Below are 26035 nucleotides of genomic sequence, written 5' to 3'. Positions count from 1 at the left end.
TATTATGTGAGTTCTGAAGTACCCAATGTATTCTCCATCTCTGAGACTGTTTCCTGTACCCAAAGCCTCATTTATAGGGATTAGATCTGATTTTGCAATTAAGTGAAGATATTTCAATTTTGTGTATTTTTTCTGTCAGACAATAGACATCTGTATTAATTATCTTGTACCTCAGTTTGTGAGAATAAACCCCAGAGCCATTTAGTTCTTTGCATTTGGCTTCTTATATCTTAGTCGTTTGAACTATTATCTCACTGCAATAATAGAGAATTATGTTTGGCAAAGTAATCCTTTTTTATTAAAGGTGCATTTTAAAATATGACATTATAAACAACTGTCTTTAAAAAAGTGATTGACCTTAATATCATTTTAGATTTTTTGTGGAAATACACTTAACACTAATCTGTACTCTTTAGGAGTTTGGCAAACTAGCTGATAATAGGATAAATCATTTTTAGGTTACAGGAATAAACAAAAGCTTCATTGTTTTTTTGTTTTGTTTTTACTACATCAAAAAGGAAATATAACTTTTAGCTAGTTATGTGCATGTTAATCCAATACTATTTGATAAAATGAGTTAAGTGAGAAAATGTCCAGTTCTTTGTGATGACACATCTAATATTCTCTTACCTCTAAACACATTATGAATGATTGACTAAAGTCTCTCTTGCCTTGTTTTCCCAAATATCTTTAATAGTGCTGTTTTAGAACTAATAGAAAAATCTGAGTTATCATTCGTTTACTTTACAGGAGCCAATGAGAAAGAAATAGCCTTAATGAATGGTTTGACTGTTAATTTACATCTTCTACTGGTAAGCTTCTCTTCCCACCAATGTTTAGTATACACTCATTTACGGAATCTGATGCTTTTCTATCTTTAATTCATGAGTATTTGGTGGTTTACTTATTTAAAAATAAGTTGTGAGGTTATTTTCATTCTTAATAGGAAATACTGAATCATGATATAATGGCTTCTTCATAATCATGGGAGAGTTGACACTCATAAAGAGGTTTAGAATTACGAACAGTTCTTATCTCCACACAAAAGGAGTAAAAGGGTTGATGAAAAGGAACTGCTTGTGAACAAACAAAAAACAATGTTGTACAAATGCAAGCAAAGCATTAAATTTTTCAGAAAGACAATTTGCTAAAATGTTGGACCTTACCAGAGTGAGATCATGGATCAATATAATTTTGTGGATTAATTTTTTAAAGATGGGTTAAAAAAAGAATTGGAACATAAAACTAATAAAGAGAAAAGGGATATAGTCTCTTAAATGAGTTATTGTGCTTAAAAGGTGTAATATCTTCTAAAGAGTAAAATTTATATCTTAAAATGTCAAATATATTCTTGATTTGGAATATGGTGTCTATGGTAATTGCTGGATGCTTGCAAAAATTTTGAACTCATTTTCTCAGTATGTTTTGAAAACATGTCTACATGAGTTAGTGACACACTGAAGATATTGACATTTTATTTGAATAAAATGGAGAAATGATTATTAAATATGCCTGAAGGAACATGCTTGGAGAGTATTTTAAGTATGGTAGTAAACATCATAGTTTTTAAATTCATCCACATTTGGCCTTGACTCCCAGCTAGGTTACTTAATACCTATTGGATATTGGGCAAGGTATTTAGCGTCTCCAAGTCTAAATTTTCTCCTCTGTAAAAAACAATGCATAGGTCTGCATAAGGATTAAATGTGATAATGTGTGAAAATTGCTTTAGTACCCAGACAATCATCAACTCTTAATTAACAGTAGCTATAATTTTTATTGATATTATTGTCATTCCCATAATCCAGGAACTGCCTGGAGAAATGAATAGACCCCACCAAACATTAAGTTACTTGTCTCTGGGGGCCCTAGAAATGGCAATTATTTAATGTTAAGGATAAAGTACTTCCAAATTGAACTTATAAAGAAACCACGTAATTTATTTTAATGGAAACATTATATAATGGAAACCCAATGGGCAGTACAGGAAACATCTGTGTAAAAATTACATACATAGAACCTGATATGTTAATCTGAAATTACCATTATATGCTTTGGAAAGATAAGATTGCAATTAAAATTTAAATAAGACTTGAGAATTTATGTTTATATAATACACATTTCCCCCAGGTTTGTTTTTTCATTGATGAGTCAATATTTTCTCGTCTTTATAGTTCACTGGAAACATGACTAATCGGAAAAGGTACCCCTGACAGTCATCTTAGATGTTTAAGTACTTAATGCCTATAAAACGCTGGGGACTACAAAATGAAAGTGTGGTGTAAAACAAACAAATGTATAAATCATGCACTAATGCTTTTCTCAATAAATCCATTTTGTTGCAGTTATCATTTTTTAAGCCTACACCAAAACGTTATAAAATTCTTCTTGAAGCTACAGCCTTCCCTTCAGATCATGTAAGGATTTCTTTAAATTATATTTCTATTCTTTCTACTCTTCCTAGAGGAGCATATTATTTGCCTGACTTGCATGTTTAGTCAATAGTCTTTTCCAAGGAACCTTACAATAAAAAAATCTGTCAAATGCTGTTGATTTAGGCATTTTTAATGGATTGTAGCTTATTTCTTTTGTTCAAGTAAAACATGTACTAAAGGAGGAAAAGATTGAATAGGAACATTGATCTATTAGTCTTCGTACAAAGACATTGAGAAAACTGCTGGTCTAAATCAAGTCAGTTGTAAATGTTTTATTAATTCTTTTGCTGTTTTATTTTATGAAATCAAATCAATACAAACCCTAGTGCTTAACCCGTTATCTGCATTCAATAAGAAAGTAAACTTTACGGGTCCCTTTTTTTTCATAGCATTCCAGGATAATAATGAATGCTTTATTATTTTAAAAGTTACTTATTAGACCTTAAAAATGTTTCCTGTTTTCTTGAAAAAAATCTTGCCACGATATCAGCAATTCAGTTGATAAAAGAAATTTAATATTTTTCAGACAGGCACAGATTCAAGTGTGTTGCATTCATATTATCACTGTTAACTATACTATTCCACATCTTGAGTAATTTTAGTTTACTTAATTAAGTCCAAATCAATAGCCACAACTTTGCTAAAAAGAGCAAATCCCTAATATCTAGGAAAAAAAATGCAGAATTCCTATAATTGCTTGCTCCCTATGCACATCTTGTACTCTCAACGAAATAAACTCTTTTTCATGAGCTTTCCTTTTAATAATTTATTTTTCCTAGGGCAAACCATTTCTATCCCCTATGTTCAAGCATAGAGAATCTACATACTTTGGTTATTTTATAAACTCTGGTTTTGACTTAAGAGGTATATTAATATCTTATTTTAAAAATCTCTTCTAATGCTTAAAGTCTAGATGACCCCTATGTTTCCATTCATTTCTAACATTTAGTGTATCAAAGAGTGTTCAGAATTCCACGTATAAACTATTACGTGTTTCTTCTCTATTATGTTGTGTTTAATCACTTTTAGCGTTGGCCTTGGATTTAATATAATAATATGCTATTATAGTTATATTATTATTTGTTTTCAGAGCTGTTATTTCTATGTATTTTTGTGCATCAGAATTTATTTAATAAATATGTTTGTTTCTTTTCCAGTATGCTATTGAGTCACAGCTTCAACTCCGTGGACTTAATGTTGAGAAAAGCATGCGGATTATAAAGCCAAGAGAGGTATATAGAAAGAAATACTCACCATTCTTCTATTCAGTATTGACTTTTTCTTCGAAAAATTACTTTTATAGAATTTCAAGAAAGTACAAAAGACCTATACTTCTGTTACTATTAGGTCATTATGCTTAAAATGAATTAGAAAATTATTACAGAAGGTCTTTTATATTCTTTTTACAAGGGATAGCCATATGGCATGTATTTTCCTAATAATCCTACTGGAGTCTTTCATATTTTTCAGTATAGCATTTTCTGTTTCAAATGTCATTGCCCGTGGGCGCCAATGAAATCATGCTAAAGATCAGTGACTTTTATTGAACACTCTAGCCTCTATGAAAGATGACTGTCTTTCATTTTAGTTTCCCTCTTAACCTATGTGTCAGACCTTTTCTTTGTGCTTGGACTGGGGCAAGTCTTTTCTTTGGGCTAAGAACAGTGGAGGAGCATGGTGCAATGGAAAGTGCTGGATATTTGCAGCCTGGCTGATACACTACCTGCCATCCTAGCCCCACTGCTCTGGCTATGTGACTTTGGGGAAGTTACTTTATCTCTCTGAGGCTCCTTTATATTTAAACAGGTAAAAAAGAACCTATCTAATCAGGCTTGACAGTATGTTCGAGATCTAAAATACTGTGCACTTCACATTAATAGAGATATAAGGCCAAGTTGAATAGACTTTGACATATAAACCCTGCAGCTTGTGTAATTTGTCACCAAGAGAATCAGACAGAATAAATTTTAGTTTCAAATACGATGCTCCCAGGCTATTAAGCCAATGTTTGAACAATTATTACTTTCAACCCAGAATTACTTTGAAGAAATTAAAGACATTCTCTATTCACTTCTGTTCGCCAACATGCAATAAATTATTGGAAGAAAAAGTTCTCCCACCTGTGAAAGAATATCTCCTTCATATGTCATACAAACCTTGCTAATTCCAGCATAAATAATATAGCTGCTAATATATCACAAGTCTTAATGTTACCACTGACCAGTTGTAGAGCCTCAAGAGTTAATCATAATCTTGGGATCACTTTTCAACATTATGGTTTAGAGCAAGTCAGCATGACTGAAGGCTATATCCAACCACTTAGAAATATATTTATTTGCTTAATACTGATTTTTTTTGAGAAATAAATTATTAGCATAAGCTTTAGTTTCCAGGCTACTAAAACAAATACCATGCAGCTCTGGAGAAAATTCATGAAGATTTCATAAACAGATCAGAATTTTTGAGATTAAAGCAGATTCTTTTGATTCAACTGATTTCTTTCAGCTCAGGTTGTTTACAAGACCAGACCTAAATTTATTCACAGTTTTTACTGACTCATCAATTATCTGTCTTGGGGAGATGTGAAGGAAGAAAATCTTGATTATACTGAGTTTTGTTGACTTTCTCTCTATGTTTGGGAGGTGAGTTCACCCTTAATTCAATAGGAGTTGCTGTTTAGGTAATATTCAGATGAAAGTTGCATAAAACTGTTTAACTATAAAAATTAAAAGTTTTGAACTAATAAATGAAATACTAATTTTCAAAAATATTTCTTTTGTTATTTAATATTTTATCAACTTCTTGTACTTCCTGGTGTTTGATTGGTTAGGAATAAAGAGGAAAGAATTTATAGGTGTGCAGATAGTGAAGATTAATTGAAAACTTGGAGACAAAATCAAAATAAGTAGGCTTTTGTGATGACTTATTCTTTGAAAACCCTCTTTTTCAATTTTATTATTGTTTTTTAATAACAAAAAAGCATCCTCAAATGTTTCTCTTTTGCCAGATTTTTTAAGATAGCCTGAAAAAAAATTTTTACCTTTGATTTTTTTTCTCCTGATAGGAAAATTTCCGTTTAGATTGGGAACTAGGAAGTGGCAAAATTTATTATTGTGGATACGATATAACGTGTATCTAACTCTACTGTAGGGTGAAGAAACCTGGAGACTTGAGGATATCCTTGAAATAATTGAGAAGGAAGGAGATTCTATCGCAGTGATCCTGTTTAGCGGGCTGCATTATTACACTGGACAGCTCTTTAATATCCCTGCCATTACAAAAGCTGGACAAGCAAAGGTAGGTATGCCATTTCCTCTTTCCGCCCTCCCCTGGCCCAAACATCACCGTCCTGAGGGGTGTCGCAGCCTCCTTTCCAGTCAAAGCCCTGTGTTTGCCTCCATGTGGAACTACTTTAAGATTTAAAGAGTGAGTCTTCACATTTTAAAAACCGTACTCTGTTTAGGCACCTCTATTTAAACTACATTTTGCTGCTTCTGTGTTCGCATCTCCTTTCTAGCAGCTGCTAGCCTAGTGTTTTGCCACTAGTCAGAAAGGCGAGGCCCACACTGCAGGCGATACCCGCGCTCAGCATCTCGGGAAACAGGAAGCCGCAGCACACCCAGATTTTATCTCCATGTGCGGACTGTCAGAGGCTCAACTCTCAAAGTTTTCCATTCTATAAGTCACCTTAAATATAATTCACTTAACCCTAGGTACCTAAAGGAGATATTCTGAACTAAAATGTATCTCCATATTGTGTTTTACAGTTTACTTTAAGGGAGCCATTTTTTTCCCTTTGTCCTACCTTCCTTATCCTAAGAATCTTGAGAAATTATTTCCCTTAAATTGTTTATCATTTTGAAATTGGGTTTTCTTGCATACAAGTAAGTGTAAAAGATGTTTTTGATATTTTTTTTGCCTAAAAAGAGAAAAGAGAGGAAAGCATATAACAGTGGCAATTTATATTTAAAATTCTTAAATAACAGTTCTTTTTCATTCGATAATCAAGTAATGTATTTAAAAAGGTGACAATCGCATTTTACTGTGAACATTAATAATTTATGATATTAATATATTGTGAGGTCTTGTTAATATATTCAGTTATTGAAGTTAATGAATGGAACTAATGAAAAGAAATTTAGCACTGTTAGCAGCATTCTCTGGGAATTTCCAACCACCACTTCCAACCGGTTTGATGGATAACTGTGAAAGTGGTGCATTAGAAAAGATATAAAGATAATGTCTTCTTAATTTAGATAGTAAATGTTAAGTACCAAAATGAAGGACTACCTATAAAAAATCATATTTTAAAATGTTATGCAAGTAGACACACTAGTCTTTAGTATACATGCATATCTCATTAATCTTCACAGAAATAACAGAAAGAAAGGCTATGAGTTTTGGAATCACACTGTGTGAGATTCAAGTCTTGTTTAGATTATTTAGTTGTTAAATGATCTTGGGCAAGTTTCTTGACCTTTTTGAGTCTTTATTTTCCTATCCATTAAATTTGGAGTAGCAGTACCCACCTCAAAAATTCAGTATGAGAATAAAGAGTGCAAAACCCCTATTGGATTGGCACACATTTTCCCCTGAAGAAGTGGTTCCCTCACTACTTACCATCCTCAAAGAATCTGAATATATGGGAAGTGGCTCTTTCTCATTCTTTACTACTTTGATTGTGAAATCATTGTCTCAGTGTTTACCAGAAACACTGAGAAAATGCAGTCTGTCTACTGAGTTCAATTCTCATGGTGCGCTCAGTCAAGTAAAGAAAGGTCAGAAGGAGCAGGTCTAATCTAAACATAATCACAAAGAAGTGTTGAATATGGTGGGAGCAAAATTGTGGAGAATTGTTCCATGGTCTGTCCTGAAAACACAGCCTCAGGTACAACAGAAACTTTCAGTAAATGACTTTATTAAGTACAAAGCACAAAGGGTTTAAAAGGTCAGGGGAAGAAATCCCATGTGGTTGGTTTCTCAGGGTGGCCAGAACTGCGCTCAGTTGACGGCACCTTCTCACACCGCACTTCACCTTGCAGAAGAAAGACAAATCTGTGCTGTTCTGGTGGTGTACTTATTCACCATGGTGGTGGGGGGTAGTTGACTGCCACTGAGAATTCCTGCCTTGATTAGCATCTGGGGCTGCTTGTTCTAGATTTTCAAGTTTAAAACCTGGTCGGGCCTTTTCATTAGACTTAACATCTCCCAAGGGTTGTGGAATGGAAACAGACTAAAACATCATCACTTCACAGTGGAAGGGGGAGGGAAGTGGATGAGGGCTGGGAGGTGGCTGCTGTGCCTGTATCCGGTGACTTTCCCAGCAAAAGTGGGTATGTAGCAGACTTAGATTCACCCGTTAGCAAAACTATTTTCACAAATGGTTACACTTTTGTTAGACAAATTCTCCCATTCTCAACCGAGAATGAGGAAATCTCTCAGGAATTAAGGCTGAAAAGAGAGGCTGAGATAAAATTAAAGGTGTCAATCAAGAAAGTGTTAGGAAATGCTAGGCAAACAAAGGGTAGAGAAGAGTCCACTGTTAGGCTTGGCTCAGTTAGACAAAAGAGAAGAAAGTGCCCAGACATAGGAATCAAAATAAAATGTTAAGATGGAGCAATGAGAGTGAACAAGATTGGATGGCCCATTCTAGAAATTCTGAAATCATGTGATAGGGAGGTCAGGAAAAGAATTTCTCAAACTACTTTATTTTAAAAATTGCATGTATATCAAAAAGTGTGCTAAATACTCATAAGGAAATAGCTTGATGAGTTATTTTGAATCCGTACAGCCATCCTCAAGTCAAGAAATAGTATATTTCCAACATTTCAAAATCTTCAACTGTGCTGTTTCCTAAATACTCCCTATTTCCTACCTCCGAAGGTACCACTACCCTGACTCCTAACGACATATTTTAGATTTGCCCATCTTTGAATTTCACATGAATGGATTAATCTATAAATGTATTCTTTGTGTCTGCCTTATTTGCTCACTATTGTTTGTGAAATTTGTGTTGTGTTTACTAGTAGTTTTTGTTTGTTTTTCTTTTTATTTCTGTATTTATTTCATTACATGAATAAATCACTATTTTTTTTTCATTCTAGTTGGGGTAGATATTTGCATTTTACTTCCATTTGGGAGTTACTATAGGTAATGCTCCTCTGAACAGTCCTAGGCATTTCTTTGAGTAATCATTTGTACATGTTTCTGTTGAATACACACCTAAAAGCGGAAATTCTGACTTACATGGTATGTAAATATTCAATCCTAATCAAATTGGTATATACTCACCCCAGTACTATGATAGTTTTTGTTGCTCTACATCCTCACCGACTGTTGTTACTGGTAGTTTTTGTAATTTTAAACATACTGATTCATTTTTAGTAATAACTCATTGTGATTTTAATTTGTATTTCCCTGATTACTGATGAGATTAAGGACTTTTCAAATGCTTATTGGTCTTTTGGATATCTTCTTTCATGAAATGCTTGGTGAAGTGTCTCAGCAATTTTCTCTTGAGCTATATGTCTTCTCCTTATTTGTAGAAATTCCAAAAGTTGATTGTAAGGAGGGAGAAAATGAGAATTTTCCAAGTGACCACAAAAGAATAAAAGTTAATTAATAAAAAGAGCAATTGACATTATGACTTTGATTCACATACTGAATTCCAGATGTTGAGACTTTTCTTAGAGGAGAGTGCATGGAATGGTGGCAAGTAGGTGAAGTACAGGAAAACTATCTATAAGGTCAGAGCAGAGAACCATTTTATAACAGAAGGCCAGCATGTGGTAAGAGACATCTGTTTAAAGGTAGATTATTTTTAATTTTTTTTTCAAATAAGTTCAAACTTAGAGGATAGATGCAAAAATAATACAAAACACATAGAGAGAACTCCCACTTGTCCCCCATCTAGTTACCCAGATCCTTCAACTTACCAGCTGATAACATTGTCAGATTTGCTGTTTCTTTCTTTTTTTCTTTTTCTCTTTCCTCACTCCTTCTTGGCTTCCTCCCTCCTTCCTTCCTCCCTTCCTCCTTCTCTCCCTCCTTCCTTTCCTCCCTCCCTTCTTTCCTTCTTCTTTCTTTCTCTCCTTCCCTCCCTCTCTCCCTCCCTCCTTTCTCTCTTTCTGTCTTTCTCTCTCTTTCTTTCTTTCATATTCTGCCTTGCCTTTCATATTTCTATATTTTGCACGTCTATTACTAAGAAATTTTCTCTTCCTATACCCACTAAATGTAGATGGTCCTCCTTGTCCTTTGCATGCCTTTCCTCAGTGATTTTAACCATTGCCATGACTCAGCTCTCACTGCCAGGTAACAGTTCCAGTCTACACCTACAGCAGAAAATTGTTACTATGCCCATCCTTCAACCACACCAGGAAGTGCTATATGTGCCTTCAGAACCATAAGCTCCAAGGAGATTTGCTCCCCCTCTAAAGATGGCCTTCCTGTTTCATGCCACAATCCAGGTTTTTTGACTCAACTCTGACCCTTTCTGTTCTCTTCCTTTTTGATCAGTCACTTGTAATTCCACCCTCCCTGCGTTGGTCTTTCTTTTCACATTCTTGAATCAAATACTAAGGTTTTCAGCTGCAAGAAACAGAATCTCAGCTTAAAATAGCCTAAAAATAGGAATTTCATTTTATCACTAAAGACATGAGTCAGGATGCTGCTGGGATGCACTCAGCAGCTCAATGATATCTGGGTGGCATCTCCAGTGTTCCTTTCACTATTCTCAGGCTTCTCACATCATAGTCACAAGATAGTTGTCCCAAATCCATTTTTATTTCAGGCAGGAAGAAGGTAGAAATAGCAGTGCAGCTTCATCTGTAGGTTTCATACAAGGTGCAAAATCTCTCCCAGAAAAAACCACCAGATCCCTGCTTATGACTCATTGCCTCCTAAAGTTGCAGTAGCAAAAAAGCATGAGTGAGGAAATATTTAGTATTTATGGCCCTACTGAAGAGAGAGGAGAAGAAGTAGGGTTTGGGAATTGAGGTTTAGGTTAGCTAGTCCACAGTACTTCTTAGATTTTCCAGTTACACCTCCAGAATTCTCACTGTTTCTAACCTGTTCCATTCTTTCCTCGACCATGCTTCCTTTGTTCGTTTGTCACTGCCTTTCACAAAGGATCTGAAAACAATTCATAGGAAAATGATTAGGTAACATAGTATAATATAAAGAGAGAGAGAAAAAGAGACTATCCTTGGATCATTTTGAAGAACAAATAGACCTCCCACAAATTATAATCTCTCAACTTGGATTATGACAAGAATTAGGTAACAAATGACTAGATATTACATTCAATCAAAAATTCTTGGTGCCTTAGCTAGGTAGCCTAGGTCTTGGTAATAAATGTCTTTACTGTGATAGCCATTTATTTCTTGCTCATGTAGCAGCTGGAAATCAGCTTTTTTACCATGCAGTGATTCTGGTTTCCAGTGAGTCAGGGTTCTCTTTTGCCTATGGCTTTTCCTGGGAAATGAAGCACAGTAATAAGCTCAAGAAGAGCAGTTAATTGTCTTGACCATACCAGAACTTGGGTATTTGTGTTGTTATGGAGGAGGATACTTATTCCAAAATATGGTGCAGCACTGGTATTAATGGAACATATAAAAATAGAGACAGAATCAGACCTTGACTTGTATCCAGGTCTCTCCATTACTTTCCTGCATAATTTGACTGTTCACAATCATTTAGTTATTTGTGTCTTAGTTTCTTCACTTATTGAATGTGGATGATAATAGCATATATTTTGTAGGTTGGTTCTAAGGAGAAGTAAATGAGATACCATTTCTAAAATATTTAGTACTTAGTGCATGCTAAGTAGTCAATGTTAGCAATTGTCAACATATAAAAAAAAAAAAGAGACACATAGCAGAACAAAAATGACAAAAATTCTTTCTTCCTTTGTATCTGTCTATGTGAGTGTCTGTTTATATCAGACCCACAAAGGACACAGGGACTCAACCTGAGTCATGCTTTACTGATATAGTTGAATCAAAAAGCCTTCAAAGCCATCTTAACAGATAATCTAATCAAAGACCCCTCAACATTTAATACAACATTTAATAACATTTAATACAATCAAATGGTATTGCAGCCAGAGGAATAGACTAATTTACAAACATAATCTTTCTTTTTTTGGAATTCATAAAATAATCTGAAACTGTGACAGACAGTAAAGGAATAAGATTTTATATTAATTTTAGAAAGAAATTTCCTGGCCACAGTTAAGAAAATGGATAATAAAAGGATAAGAGTGGGAGAAAGTAAAGAGACAATTGCGGTTACTACATCAGAATTTAAAAACTCTCTTTCATTACAATACAGTTCAAAAGATGTGGGTACCAGAGAATAAATCCAAATTATATTACATAGGTATTTTTCTGATCTCTCAAGAGATTATTCATACTTATCCTCTTCCCTCAGTGATATTAAAAACAGATTTTGTATAAGCCTCAGAAATCAGGAGTCTATAAGGAGGTCCAGTAGTTTAACCCAGATATTAATCCAGAAAACCCACAGACAGGACAAGTTAAAAATAGATGAATGTGTGCAAAACACTTGACACAAATATCCTCAGGGTAACAAAATGCGTACTGCATATACTCATCAAAGATATTATTGAGAGTCTTGGACCTATGCTTTGATAAAGGTAAAAATAACATAAAGTTATTGGACATTAGACGGAATGTCCTAAGTAAATGGCCTTTATTTGGGGGAAGAGTGGAGCATTGTTCTATCAAAATATATAGTAAACCATTTGTAGCTTTGAATTCAACTCAATTGCTGCACAACAAAGGCGTCAATCAGCCAAAATATGTTAGTGCAGGTCAGTACCCAAGAATCTAAAAAATTTTTGAGCTGTTTCTAAGAAATCTTCACCAGCTGCTTTATTTCACTGAGGCATTTGATTAAATGGCCCGTGTGAGAAAGAATGATTGCCTTCAATGGAAGAGGTCTGAAGATGACCTAGGATTATGGCTCTGGGTAAAGCAAGCCTCCCAGTTGTCAATTAGGATCTGTGCTTTTGGAATCCCTCTCATCAGAGCCATGATGGATAACTGTTTCTCCTGACCTATCATCATTAGATGTCCTAACAGCCAAACCCAAGGATCCTCCAGGAAAATAGTATGTCTGTTTGGGTTTTATTACATTTGTTTTGTTTTGTAGGTGATAAGCATTTTATAAAAAGGTAAGTTGTCTAAGACCCAGAATATTTTCTCTAATATTCCATTTTTCACGCCCCTTGACTAACCACGGAAAGCTGATTTAAGTCATTGTTAAGCGGAAAAATGCAAGCCTTCCAACATATAATGTGTACAGCAAGTTTAGTCTCCTCATTAACCACCGTATGAATGGAAAGGGAAAGCTATGTCTTATGGCAATCAGAGTGGAATTACAAAAAAATCCATGGGTAGAAAAACAAAATGCCTGAAGAAATTTGAGAGATTTCTCGCATGTCATTCTTCACTATCCCCATATTTCAACAGCTAAATTATTCATGCAAAGATAGGGATGCCAATATTTATCAAAGGTTAGTTGAGTTGAAGATAAAACGGTTATTTTCCTTATAATAATCCACCTTAAGTATGACGGTGCAAAGAAGATAACTACCATATCATCTATTGCAACTTCTAGGGAAGAAATTTAAGACACATTTCTTCAAGAATTGTCCCATAGATTTCTATTCAATATTATCATGTTCTTTATGTAAATAAATAAATTAGTAAATTTGAGAACTTTCCTATTTAAATTTGCACAGTCAATACCAGAAAAAAATACCTTAAGAAGTGTTCTTCTGTGTCACTGTAAGTGGAACTCTATACAGACAAAATTAACTTTACCATGGCATGCATGAGTTAAATAGCTGCTTTAAATCCATTTTAAATCCATTTTATAACAAGGTAGATATAAATAAGTAAAAGTTAAAAGTAACCACACATCTGAATAGACAACTGCATTTTCTTGGGACATTTATAAACTTCTCCTACCTGAAGAAACTTCTCCTCCCTGCCTCGCTGCCTCACGATTCTACTATGTGATAACCATGACACTCCTTTACCATTTGTGAAAAGCATCCTAATCATTGTAGGCCCTTCAAGATTTTGCCTATACTTAAATTATCAGTATCAATTTCCCACTGCTCTCCTTAGCATAACCTATATTTCAGCAAAACCAACTTTTTTTGCACGTTCCCTCTCCAGACATCATATGTTTTGCCTCCACACCTTTGTTCTTAGCTCCCCCTCCACGTAGAATTCTCACCTGTGAAGATTCTTTCTTCCTTGACCCCAACTCAACCACTACCTCTTTTAGAGATTGCAACCCGTCTTAGAGCTTTGCTTTGTTTAACCCTCATTGCATTATCACACACATTACATTTAAAAAATTTTAATCAGTTGCCAACACTTAAAAATCAAAAGATTTCATATAAAAACTCTAGTTTCCAATATATTCTGAAAAACTAGAAGTTTGGTAACACCATCATTCACGCACGGGAACAGGTAATAAGGCTGAGCAGTAGCTCTGCCCCTGGGTGGGCTATAAGATCTCCACCCACTCTCCCTCTTTCTTCAGCACTGAGGCAGAAGGACAAGCATGTATATATCCATGCTTACATTGTGGCATTATTAAAATAAAGGGCAAAGTGAAGTGTTTCTTCTAGGCCCAACTTATATGTTCCTTGCCTGGCCCCATGACCATCCCTAACCACCATCACCAAAATTTCCTTGCTCATCTGTGTGAGAATAAATCTTTCCTCCTGTTGTGTTTCCATAAAATGATGAGAAATGTACCACTGGTCATTTTTTGTACTACAATGTAATTATTTCTATGCTTACCTTAACTTCACTTTAGAAAGCCGATGTCAGTAGAATGTTAGACTGAGGTGGACACTGCCAACCTCACAAACCTGGGGAATGCTTTATACATAGACAGCCATCCTTAAATACAAACCCATTTGGCCAGAGAACAGAAAAGTACATGTACCTCTCCAATAGAGGGGATCAGGCTTATTTCATGGATCATAATGTTACATAAAAAGCACAACTGTGTTTTCCTTTCAATTGAATCTGAAAATAAAAAATCATTATTTATAATAATTAAGTTTGCTAAAACAAATCAAGATTTTGTTTTTGTTGTTTTGGAAATTATGAGCTCTTTTTCAAATTCCATTGGTATTCTTTGACAAACTCAGGGCATGCAGACTGCTCCATTAGGTCATTAAATATTAAGTGAGCTAAATTAAGCTAGAAAATTGTTCCCATCTTGCATCTGAAATAAGTCAAACAAACTATATTTTGTGTGCGGTCCTTGCCAACCAGAGAAAGGGTGTAGAAAAGAACCGTACTAATGAATTCGTTTTCATTTTCCCTCTGGTTTTGTACTTCTGAAAATAAATAGAAAGAGACAATCTCTATTCTTTCAGGTAAAAGAAATAGCCGAAACTTGTCCTTCTAAGCATACTCTTTGTTAGATAGAAAGATGTTTTTCCCTGAAAATTGCACAGTGATTTTTGGTCCCAAGATCATTTTGCTCTTCCTCTCTTCCAGATCCTTTACTCTTTTCCCTATGTAGCTGTTAGCTCTGTTTCATACTTCTTAACTCATGCATTTCCCCTACATTTTATAAGCAAAGTGTTCCCATGCACCTCCACCTCTCATTACTTATCTCCATATTTGCAGTCTTTAAGAAAGCAGGATAAAAACAATGACCCTGGTTCCAAAATAGTGCTTTGGAGAAATCTGTATTTTCTACATATATGTATGTATTATATATTATGCATATATATATGCTTTATTATAGTTACTGTCATTGGCCTACTAAGTTTCAGGCACTTGGAACATACTGTCTCCAGTTCTCCCAGCAACCCCACCAGGAAGCTTTCAGCGATTCAATCAGAAAAACCGGGTTTGAGAGAGGTGAAATGCTTGTCCAAGGTGAAATAGCCAATCAGTAAAGGCTAGAAGTGAGTCTAGTTATGGCTGAAACCAATGTGATTTTTCACTCTTTAATACATTGTCTCTTTAAATATTTAAGCTAATTATGTAATTGTAAAAAGAAGTCCCAAAACTTTAAAAAGTCAAAGAAAATATATATAACCGTCCTTTCTTAGTCATTTCTTTTCTGAGGAATCTGAGATGCATATCTCTATAGTTGATGTAATTGCCTTTATAATTCAGGGAATATTGAAAATCCGCAATGTTTTCTTTGTCCCTAGATGTCAAGGCTGGGAAGCATAAGTTCTTGATGTGTAAGAGTCTGCTCAGTGCCAGTTTTCAACAGTGCCCATCCCAGAAGTTCTTATCCACTCCTGCCCATCTGCTTTCACTTACAGATGCCCCAAGACACTGGCACTGGCCCCCCCAACCCTCCTGGTGGGTGTCTCAGGCAGTCGTTCTATCCATAACACCTCCCAGCTGTGATAGTTCCTTTGTCATTCCTGCAGTAGCTCTTCTGGGATTTTCTGGGTGTATCTTAAACGTACAAGCCCCTGAGTGACTGGGAAACTAATCTGCATGCCTCTGGCAGGAATTCTAGCAGAGTCCCTTGAACCTTCCAATGATAGCTGAGTTGCACAGTACTCTCAAGAAATTCATTGCTTCATATGCTTACTGACCTCTCACTTTGTCAGGCTTTAGGATTAAAAAAGAAACAGTAGAGAGGGGTCTGTGGGTGGCGAGCAGAATGGAGGAGACTTTGGAGCAGCATTTGGAGGACACTATGAAGAATCCATCCATTGTTGGAGTCCTTTGTACAGATTCACAAGGACTTAACCTGGGCTACTGTAGGACCTTGTCAGATGAGCATGCTGGGGTGATACCTGTTCTAGCCCAGCAAGCAGTTAAGCTAACCTCTGATCCCACTGACATTCCTGTGGTATGTTTAGAATCAGATAATGGGAATATTATGATCCAGAAACATGATGGCATCACAGTGGCAGTGCACAAAATGGCCTCTTGATGCCTTGTACCAGTTCTCTAGCCTGTTATAGGAATTCAATCCTACCTTTAATTATCTTACAGTACTATTAAAGCTTCAGTGTTAGGCGATCCAAAAAAAAAAAAAAAAAATTAGCAGTAGAGAAAAGATATTATACTTGGATAAAACCATCATCTCTTTCCTCAAGAGCTTTGAGTCAGGCAAGGCATAGAGAGACATATGAATAGACCGTCATTTTAGACTCACTTAAATGCCTGACAGAGGTAAGCACAAGTCCACTAAACAACCTAACTAATACCACAAAAAGGCATGCTTGTGCATTACTCATTTCATTTTACCTTAAGGTTGGGCCACAACCACATATTGTGAATAGACTCAAGGGAAGCATTCAGATAATTTAGTAGGTATGTTTCCACTAAAGTTCAAAAGACATCATTTCTACCTGGCATCTAATTGTATAACTAAGGACATAAGTATGCTCCTAGATTTTTTTTTCACTAGTACTTAGCTAGCTATGGAAACCACAGTCCTGGAACTTAAACAACAGTGGCGAGTTACATATGAATTTTAAAATGTGTTCCCTTTCTTGTAATATAAAAATGGGACCCAGGAAGGCCTCCAAAGAACAATAAGTTTGGTTTTGCCATCACCATTCAGGGATCCATGGTTTTCATCTAAAGACAAGTTGTTAGGTTTGCTTCTCTTCAACCTCCCATCCTTGGTTTCTTTAATTTTCCAACTATGCTTTTCTAGCTATAGCCATAAGCTACTACAGTTTTTGGAAATATTAGTGTATGGACTTAAGTGGTTCATAAAGTCCCAATACCTTATTACTCTAATTAGTAAAAATTGAAAAATAAATGAAACTTTCAGAATCATTTTCATTTTCACATTTTAGCTTACCCTTAAATTCAATGCAGAGCTTTTAAAGCACAAAGAAAAAATGGTCATTCTGATTTCTGGAATACAGGTACTCTTTTTAAACTCAGTGAATCCCTTGATTTCCATATCCATTCTATCTCATGAAATTTTCCTTCATTCAAAACACTTCCTTAATGGGTTTCTTATCCTTTGGGAAAAAAAAAAAAAAGCTCTCAGGAAACTCACACATATATTTACGGCTCCCAACTCTTTAGCATCAGCCCACATGAGTGACATAGAGCAGTGTGCACCTTATCAGGCCAGATTGTCTCCTCAGAATCTGCATGTCAGCATAAATGCCACCAATCAATCATTCTCTGACAGTGAGGGCTTTTCTTGGTCAAGTTATCATGTTGTGTAAGGGTTGTGATTATCACCCTTCTTTAACCACTTACATTCTAAAAAAACGTTTCTAAAAGAGAGGCATTTGAAATTACTAAACCTTAATCTCGGATATTTCAATATATAGGTGAAGGTGAAATCTTGTCTATCCTAGTGTCCCTTGTTTCTATTTCTATTTGCTGTTGAATTTAAATAGGAGCACTTAGAATTGGCTATCAGGTGGCTAGATTCCTGAATGGAGTAGCATGTAAATTGTGTGTGTGTGTGGTACATATGAGGATTATTTCTTTTTTGGTCTCATGTATTATCTACAAGAACCTTAGGACTATGATTTTAAGCTTTGATTCTGGTTGCCATGCTACCTCGTTTCTAACAAGTTCCTCCACAATTCCCCTTGGAAGACTAAGCAAAGACACCGAGTCTTGGCTTGCTTGTTTTCATTTTGTTTTGTTTGATGACTTAGTGGTGAAGAGCTACTATTCTGATCAAATTCTTTGTATAAATGAAAGAAAGCTTAGCACACTACATCAGAAAAATTATTAGATAGCTGTATTAAATAAGTCTGAAAGGAAATAGTGGTGCATACAACTTATGGACTATATGTATACAGTAAATATAATATGAAAAATAATGCTTAGCTCCTGCACATGACCACAAGAAATTGATGTAAGAAAAAAGAAAAGTAAAAGGGATTTATGAAGACCAGGGTAAATTTAGGTTGGATGAAAGGAAGGACTTTCAGAGTAAAATGTAACTCTCAAATGAGACATTTACGGAGGTGCTAGAGGCCACATTATAGAGAGATTTTTAAGAAATAAGAACACCAAAACTTAGCATTTATGCATGCTCTTGAATCATAGCCTTAGATTAAATATTGGAAAGTCAAATCCTCCAAGGCCATTGTAAGAAACACTACCAGCTTCCATCTTCCTCTCCTCCATTCCCACCATTACCAGTACTATGCCGCTACTTCCTATTATGGGCTTTTTTGAGGAATCCCAAGATCAGAGTTAACCAGTCAATTTATTACTCTGAATCCATCAGCCATCTATTGAGGGTTGACAAATAAACACACACGGATAACTTTTTCTTTTGATGTTCATTTTCTTAAATTTCCCATCATGCTTTTTCTTTTAAAGGTAATATTGCCCAGATGACTCATATAAAACTTTATAGCATTATAGTTCTCGGATTGTCTCATTTCTTTTAATCAAGCCAGGCATGATATCAAGAACACACTTAAAGACCTGACTGATATGTTGTGAAGGCTGCAATTCCCACAAACAGGCACAAGAAGGTCACTCCATGGGAGTTCCTTGCAGGGACAGTTGGGCACCTGGAATTAACAAAGGAGATGCTAGTGCCACTGCCAAGGGCATGACCCAACTACTGCAGTCTGGTATGTATGAGTAACCACAGATTAGTTGCTAGGCACATCTTGCAGGCACCTCCCAGGTACCACAGGGGCTAGACTTAGATGGCTCGGGAACAGATATTTATCTACATTAAGTATTTGATTATTTTAACAACACACATAGCATACCAATGCACTGGACATACTAATGCATACCAGGTGAATATCAGCCCTGTGTATAGACACAAATATCTTATTAGCATTTTCATACCAAATCCGCTTATTAGAGACCTTTATAATTCATAACATTGTTTTGGTGAAGAAGAAACAACTGAATAATAATAATCCAAAAGTAATCCATTATAGAATGGATCAATAAAGTTACCAGGACTTTAATGTTCTAGGAAAAAAATTTAATCATTCCATTCTATAATTCATTTTAATAAATTAACAAATGATGAATCAAAGTTGACACAATGAGGTAGCTCTTTACCTGGAAATTTCAGCACAGGACATATGCATCATATTATTCCCCTGGTTAGAAAAATCCTCATTATTATGCTAATGATTATGGTAAAGATAAAAACACATGCTATCTCTTATTTTATTGAGAGAAATTTTGAATATATTTCAAAATACTATCAATTGTCAAGGCACATCATTTTAAAAGATGCCAAGTCTGAGGAAATATCATATGCAATAAAATAGCAACAGAAACTAAGGACCTCAAATAATATTATCTTCAACTTTAAAGTCTATTTAGAGACTATTCATTGACAACTGCATGATTTCATTATGTGTTCCTGTATGAATTTATTCAACTCTTCGAACTCACATTAAATGAGAGTAGATGACAATAAGATTGGATAATTTCTACAAGAGTGATATGCAAACAGGGCTCTACGATGAGTGAGAGAAGGTTGAGCAAAGGAATCTTATATTAAAGTCCTTTGCGATCTAAATCTAAGTTAACCATGCAAACGAGCAGGGAAGAATATCCCAGAGAAAGGGAGGAGTTAATGCGTTATAGAAGAAGAGCTGGAAGGGACTAGAACCTGAAGGTCTTTAAGAGCTGTACCACAGAATCTGAGTTATATTCTGGGCGTTTTTTGAAGGGAAGAAGGAATCTAAAAGGAGATGTGTGATTTGGAAATTTAACTCTTGTGATAGCACGGGGAATTCACTGGAGAAAGGCAGGATGGAGGTATTCAGGATGGTGAGATGGTTACTGCAAAGGTCTGGGGGATGGGACAATAAAACAAGGTGAGGGGGTGGCTGAACATGTCTCTGATAGCGTGTGGTTGCGTGTGCACTCCTGTGGGTAATTTTCAAAAAAAATCTGTTAAAAAGTATTTGATTTTCTTAATAATTGCTTAAAGTAGGCACCCAAGTATGTAGTTTATATTTTCACTTATTCATATAGTGTTACCTACTCATAGAGATAAAACAATAAAAACTACTCAACTGGGTAGCTTTAGAGATGTTTTTGAGAATTAGTTCTTTTATTTTTAAGATGCTGCCATCTAGTGACATTTTTAAAAATCACTTCATAGCAAATCCATTCAACTTTGTGTTTTCTGGTCCTTTCCTCAAAACAGTCATGTTTTAATAATTTATGTTTCCTACTACCCATGGGGAAAGAATTGCACATGCATTAAAACATATTGTAGAAGCCGCTAGTAATTTTTTGATGGGATACCACAGATCCGGCCACAGGGCTTTTAATAACAGGATGCACTATGTGAAGTTTTGCAGTTTCTTCAATGTGCCATTCTTTATAAATAATTTATAATGAAATGAAAGTACTGCCTTTCCTATTCGTTGAGTTTTCTAAGAAAAGTTGAGTTATAAAAACAACTGAAAAGTTGAATTGTAAAAGTTGTGTCATAAAAATCATTGTTTTAATTAGAAAGTTTGTGAAAGAGCTCAAAATTCAGAATAAATAACTTTGTTAATTTTCCAACCTGTAATTTCAGTATAAATATGTTATCTTTAAAAACAAATGTCTGTGTGTGTATGTGCATACAGACTAAACATTAGTCTGCAAACCCAGTTCTTGATAATCTCTAAAACTTGATGGATTACTTCTAAAATTTATATAACCATGGAACATTTGTCTTAATCTGATGGCATTTATTGCTCATTATTTTGTGAGAAACAAAGCACAGATCCACCTCCCCCACCTCCCCAAAAATAACCAGTTTTATGGAACTGGTAAGAACTTTACTTTTGTGAGATATTAGTTAAGGTCATATTATAATGAATAAGATTTTTATTAATTGACTCTATATATTGAGTTTTCCTTATGTAAAGTAATACTCTATGGAAGGGGTTCACAAAGCAATCCATCCTCTATTGTAACTCCTAAATTGTGTCACTGTAGCATGACAGCAGTTATGGACAATATTTTTTAAAGCCAGCCTAGTTGTGTTCCAACAAGATGGTATTTATAGCAGCAGGCCATAGTAAGCATCTCCCTGCTCTAGAGAAGTAACTGTAGCAGTTGTGTGTAATTTATCTATAAAGATTAGCTTAAGAGATGTTAGAACAATGATAAAATTAGTCCCACAGCAATTACTTTCTTCAAAGGGTTTACATCAAACAATAGATATGTTTCTTTCTAGTTGCAGAGAAGAGTTTTCAGAATGTATTTATTATATGTGCATTTATTAAACTGAAAATAGAAGCACTCAGATGTGAAACTTTTTTTGCAAAATGAAGTGTCACCCCCATTTAATGGTCAGGTATTTCCTTTTTTAATTTATGTCCATGTACTAAGGTGTCTTAAAATGGAATGAATCACTCACTGTTTTCTAAATAAAATGTTTAACATTTTGATATGCAGAAAGTTAGATTGTTTTGATGTTAATCCATTACATTGAATGTTACTACTTAGATATAAGAGAGATAATATGCATTCATTGCTCCAGCTTGTTCTTTTGGGAATGTAGTGCAAATTGAATCATGATTTCTACTTTAAAACAGTGTGAATTCTACTAGGCAGACATACACAGCACTTAAAATCATATAACAAGTATATGACTACTTATTTAGTAAGTATGGAATAGAGTCACATTGTAAGAGACTGTCAGGGTCTAAAGCCAGTGTGTATGGGAACACTTTGTAAAGCCAAAATTACTTTTGAAAATCTCTTCCAAACAACATCTTATTTTTTCCTCTTTTTTTTAGTTAAGTACCAGATAAAACACATTACAAGGGGTCACATTAAGAGGCACTGTTGTATCAAAAGTATGCATCTGTAAATACAGAATTGCACTGAGTGATTATGGCGGGATGGTCATCTTCTGAGGACATGGGAATAAAAAGGCCTGAAGGAATAACTGATCCAGACCTCCCATCCTGTCCTCCGTCTGGAACTTGAACTCTGAGTGGAATGGCAGCTGTAATTCCTTGGACTACGTAAATGATGCCTTGTTGCTTTGGGTCTGAGTTTATGTATCAGTTATCTCTGGCCATAAAAATGCTGTGAAACAAACCGTCTCAAAATCTGATAGTTTGAGACAATAATAATTTAGTGATCATTGTGGTGTCAGCTGATCCAGGTAAGACTTGGCTGGAGGGATGCTGCTGGTCTCAGGTGAAATCCTTCATTCATCTGCGGCCAGCTTGGGAGAGGGAAGGCGTTATCATGGAGGAGGCAGAAGCAGCTTATGTAGGCTGAGCTCAGGTGGGGATGACGCTGCACCACATTTCTGTCATCTTCCAGCTGGGCTAGCAGGCTAACCCAAGCAGGTCCTCCTCACACAAGTGGTGTGGGAGAACAAGTCCATTCACTCAAATGTTTTTTGCACCTCTGCTTGCATTTTATCTGCTAACATGATCACATGGTCACATGGCTAAACCCAGCGTCAGAGAATTATACCCTGTCCACAGTTATATGACAAAGGACATGGATACAAGAAAGGACCAAAAAAATTGGGACTATTAATGCAATTTACCACAGTGCATATTTTTGAATTGGTTAAACTATTATGGACGTGATGTCAAATCATGTGCCCAAATGAAAAATTCTATTAACTCCTTCCTGTTACTAGGATACACTAAAGCAGTGGTTCTCTTTGGTAATGAAAAACTCTTAATTCTTAAATATTATTGAAGAACTAGAAAAAGTTTTAATTTTGTGTTTATATCTATCTATAGTCACTGTATTCAAAATTAAAACAGAATAGAAACTTATGCTTATTTATTTCATTTAAATAACAATAACAAGTCCATTATATGTTAATATAAATATTCACTAAATATATTTGAAAATAACTACATTTCCAAAACAAACCAACAAAAGAGAGGCACTAGTTTACATTTGGCAAATCTCTTCAATGTCTGCTCAGTAGAAGACAGCTGGATTTTCATCTTTCTGCAGTCAATCTCTGTATTTTTTTTATTCATGTTGAAGCATATGAAGAAAACCTGTCTTCACAGATATGTAATTAGAAAAGGCATGAATAGCTTAATAGGCTTTTCAGTTAATTGTGGATATTCTTTGATACTATACCAAATTTGACAAGTAATTACTTCTTGGGGTTTGTTGTGATGTGGATGGCGAAACCAAATCAGTGAACTTTCTATACATTGTTACCTTAAAATCCGTTGTTCGTTCTTGCACTTTGAATGAATCTGTTATTATTGCATCAAATATTGGTGATTTGGAATATTTCAGTTTTTAGATATATATGAAACATATGTATCTTCTGAACATTGACATTTCATTATATAATATGAAAATTATATTTGTTAATGCCATTACCAAACTCATCAGGAATATCTTTAAATATTGGAAAGTGGTCATACTTGTGTAAATGGATATAAGTTTTCCAAAATTCTAATTTTCTCTTGGAAACTCTAATTTTAACATTGACAATGAATACTGTGTGTTGTTTTTCTTCAAGTGAGAGACTTGCTTCATTCATTTTCAAAAGAATATCTGTGAAATACCCAAGTCAGAATTACCAGTGTTTGTCTGTCAGTTGTTCTTTCATTCAATACTGTTATTCCATTAAAAAAAAGGAGTTAGTTCAGCTTGCAACTTAAATAATTTTACAAATGCATTACCCTAATTAACCATCCTACTTCAGAATGCAGCCAATCTTTATGCATAATTCCCACAATGAACATTAAAAATATGAGACTTGTGTTGAAATTTAATAAAAAAATGATCATTTTTACTGTTTTAGTAAAGATTCTTGAATGAAACATTTTACCCTCTGCAAGTGAATGGCTGTGATGAAAATAATGACTCAAAGTATAAACTCTGGGACTATTTGGTGTGACTGTCTTGATTTGTGCTAAGGTGCCTGCAGTTCTACCCACTCTTGACTTTGCACTGTCAATATAAATGCCAACTATTGAAAAAGCAAAGAATGTCTTAGTTTATGAAAATTGTTTTGACCTGGCAGTCATCCTAAAAAAGTCTTGGGAATAACTAGCCTTTTGCAGTTAACTATTGAAACTTGAGCTAAAGTATGTACCTTATTTATGGTACAACTGAGTGTCCAAGACTTCTTTAAGATATGTGTTCTTTCTCTTTCTAATCATTAAGCAAATCCAAAATGTGCCATTGTTTTCTTCCCTAGGGTTGTTTTGTTGGCTTTGATCTAGCACATGCAGTTGGAAATGTTGAGCTCCACTTACATGACTGGGGTGTTGACTTTGCCTGTTGGTGTTCCTACAAGGTACAGAGAAGTTAATATTTTTGCATCCTTTTATTTCATATTGACACTAAATCTGAATAAAAAACTGCATCAGTGGACTGTTTAAAGATTTGAGTCACTTTCCCCTACTTCTTTTGTTACTGGGTTTTCTGATTTTAATTTAATAGGAGAGTCACATGATAGAATCATAGAATAGTATGGTAAATAATTTAATTCTGGTATTTCCATCCACCTAGAGGAAACTCATTCCTTTGTTTCCTAAGCTGTAATGAAAACTTTAGGAGGTTCTAAAGCAAAAGTCCCACACATTTAGAACTTAATTCAAATTGTTTAGTGTCTAATTTTTTTTTAGAGATAAGTTATGAAATTTCTACTTATTTCAAAATAAACCTTAAAGAATCAGTTTGGCATTAACATTTAAAGACAGTTTGAGAAGGAGAGTGAAAATAAAAATATTTTTAATTTAGGTGTTTTAAAAATGTGATGCTTTTGTTATTATTTAAATATTTTTATGACAAAATTTAAATAAATGAGCTTTGAAATCAGACAGACCCACAGTGGCATTTTAATTTACCAGGTGGGACAAATTAGTCTTTTCTAAACCACAGTTTCTTGATTCTATGATGAGACTTGTGCATCTGTCATGGTGTTGTAAGAACTTAATGAGAAAGAGCTTTGGGATGATGCCATTTGTTGATGTTTTCTAAGCTTAAAAGACACCTCTAATTTTATAATGATTTGCTTTTTTGTAACCATTTATCTACTCTTTGAATACTAATGTTCTGCAAAAAATTTCCAAAACCTTTAAAAGCTTCTATATACCTAAAATGAATCTTAATTGTATTAGTTCATATAATATAATTGGTTCATAAAATTGAATCACTGAAGTAAAAATCAATTATATCTATCAGACTTTTTCACCATTACAAGGTTCAGTATGTTGTCATATTAAAAAATTAAATTAGTGTGAAAGAATTACTCTTCTCAAAGCCTTCCATATTTGTTTTCCAGTATATGATTTCTTTTTATATTTTATTTTTCAGTCAAAAAGGTAAAGGCTATTCACTGTCAACCTAATAATGATATTTTTAATTTATTTTTGTTTTAAAAAAGTGACCCAAGGTTCTGTTTTAGAATAAAAGTTCTAATATCATGCATTTTCAATTGGCCAAAAGTTAGTTTCATTTTTTAAAAAAAGGTAAATTATTACATTGATTGTTTTTTGAATAAGCTCATATACTTAATTTATTTTGAATTCAGTATTTAAATTCAGGAGCAGGAGGTCTGGCTGGTGCCTTTGTCCATGAAAAACATGCCCACACAATAAAACCTGCGTGAGTACCAACTTCAGGTTCTTCTTTGGTGAT

The 26035-nt window shown here is 34.7% G+C and overlaps 1 protein-coding gene across 4 annotated transcripts in view; it reads left to right on the top strand.

The window, feature by feature from the left end:
• The window catches only part of KYNU (kynureninase), a 123196-nt gene that overhangs the window by 53680 nt on the left and 43481 nt on the right, over window positions 1-26035 (top strand). For all 4 annotated transcript variants that reach the window (XM_058301025.2, XM_058301024.2, XM_058301023.2 and 1 more), the window contains exons 5-10: window positions 751-812; window positions 2346-2417; window positions 3593-3667; window positions 5586-5732; window positions 24591-24689; window positions 25929-26002. In XM_058301025.2, coding sequence (XP_058157008.1) covers window positions 751-812; window positions 2346-2417; window positions 3593-3667; window positions 5586-5732; window positions 24591-24689; window positions 25929-26002 — 529 coding nt within the window. The remainder of the gene's footprint in view (window positions 1-750; window positions 813-2345; window positions 2418-3592; window positions 3668-5585; window positions 5733-24590; window positions 24690-25928; window positions 26003-26035) is intronic.

This window comes from Dasypus novemcinctus, chromosome 7, assembly GCF_030445035.2.
Source record: "Dasypus novemcinctus isolate mDasNov1 chromosome 7, mDasNov1.1.hap2, whole genome shotgun sequence".
Taxonomy (NCBI): Eukaryota; Metazoa; Chordata; class Mammalia; order Cingulata; family Dasypodidae; genus Dasypus; species Dasypus novemcinctus.
Note: the sequence above shows the minus strand (reverse complement) of the source record. Positions and strands in the feature narration are given on the sequence as shown.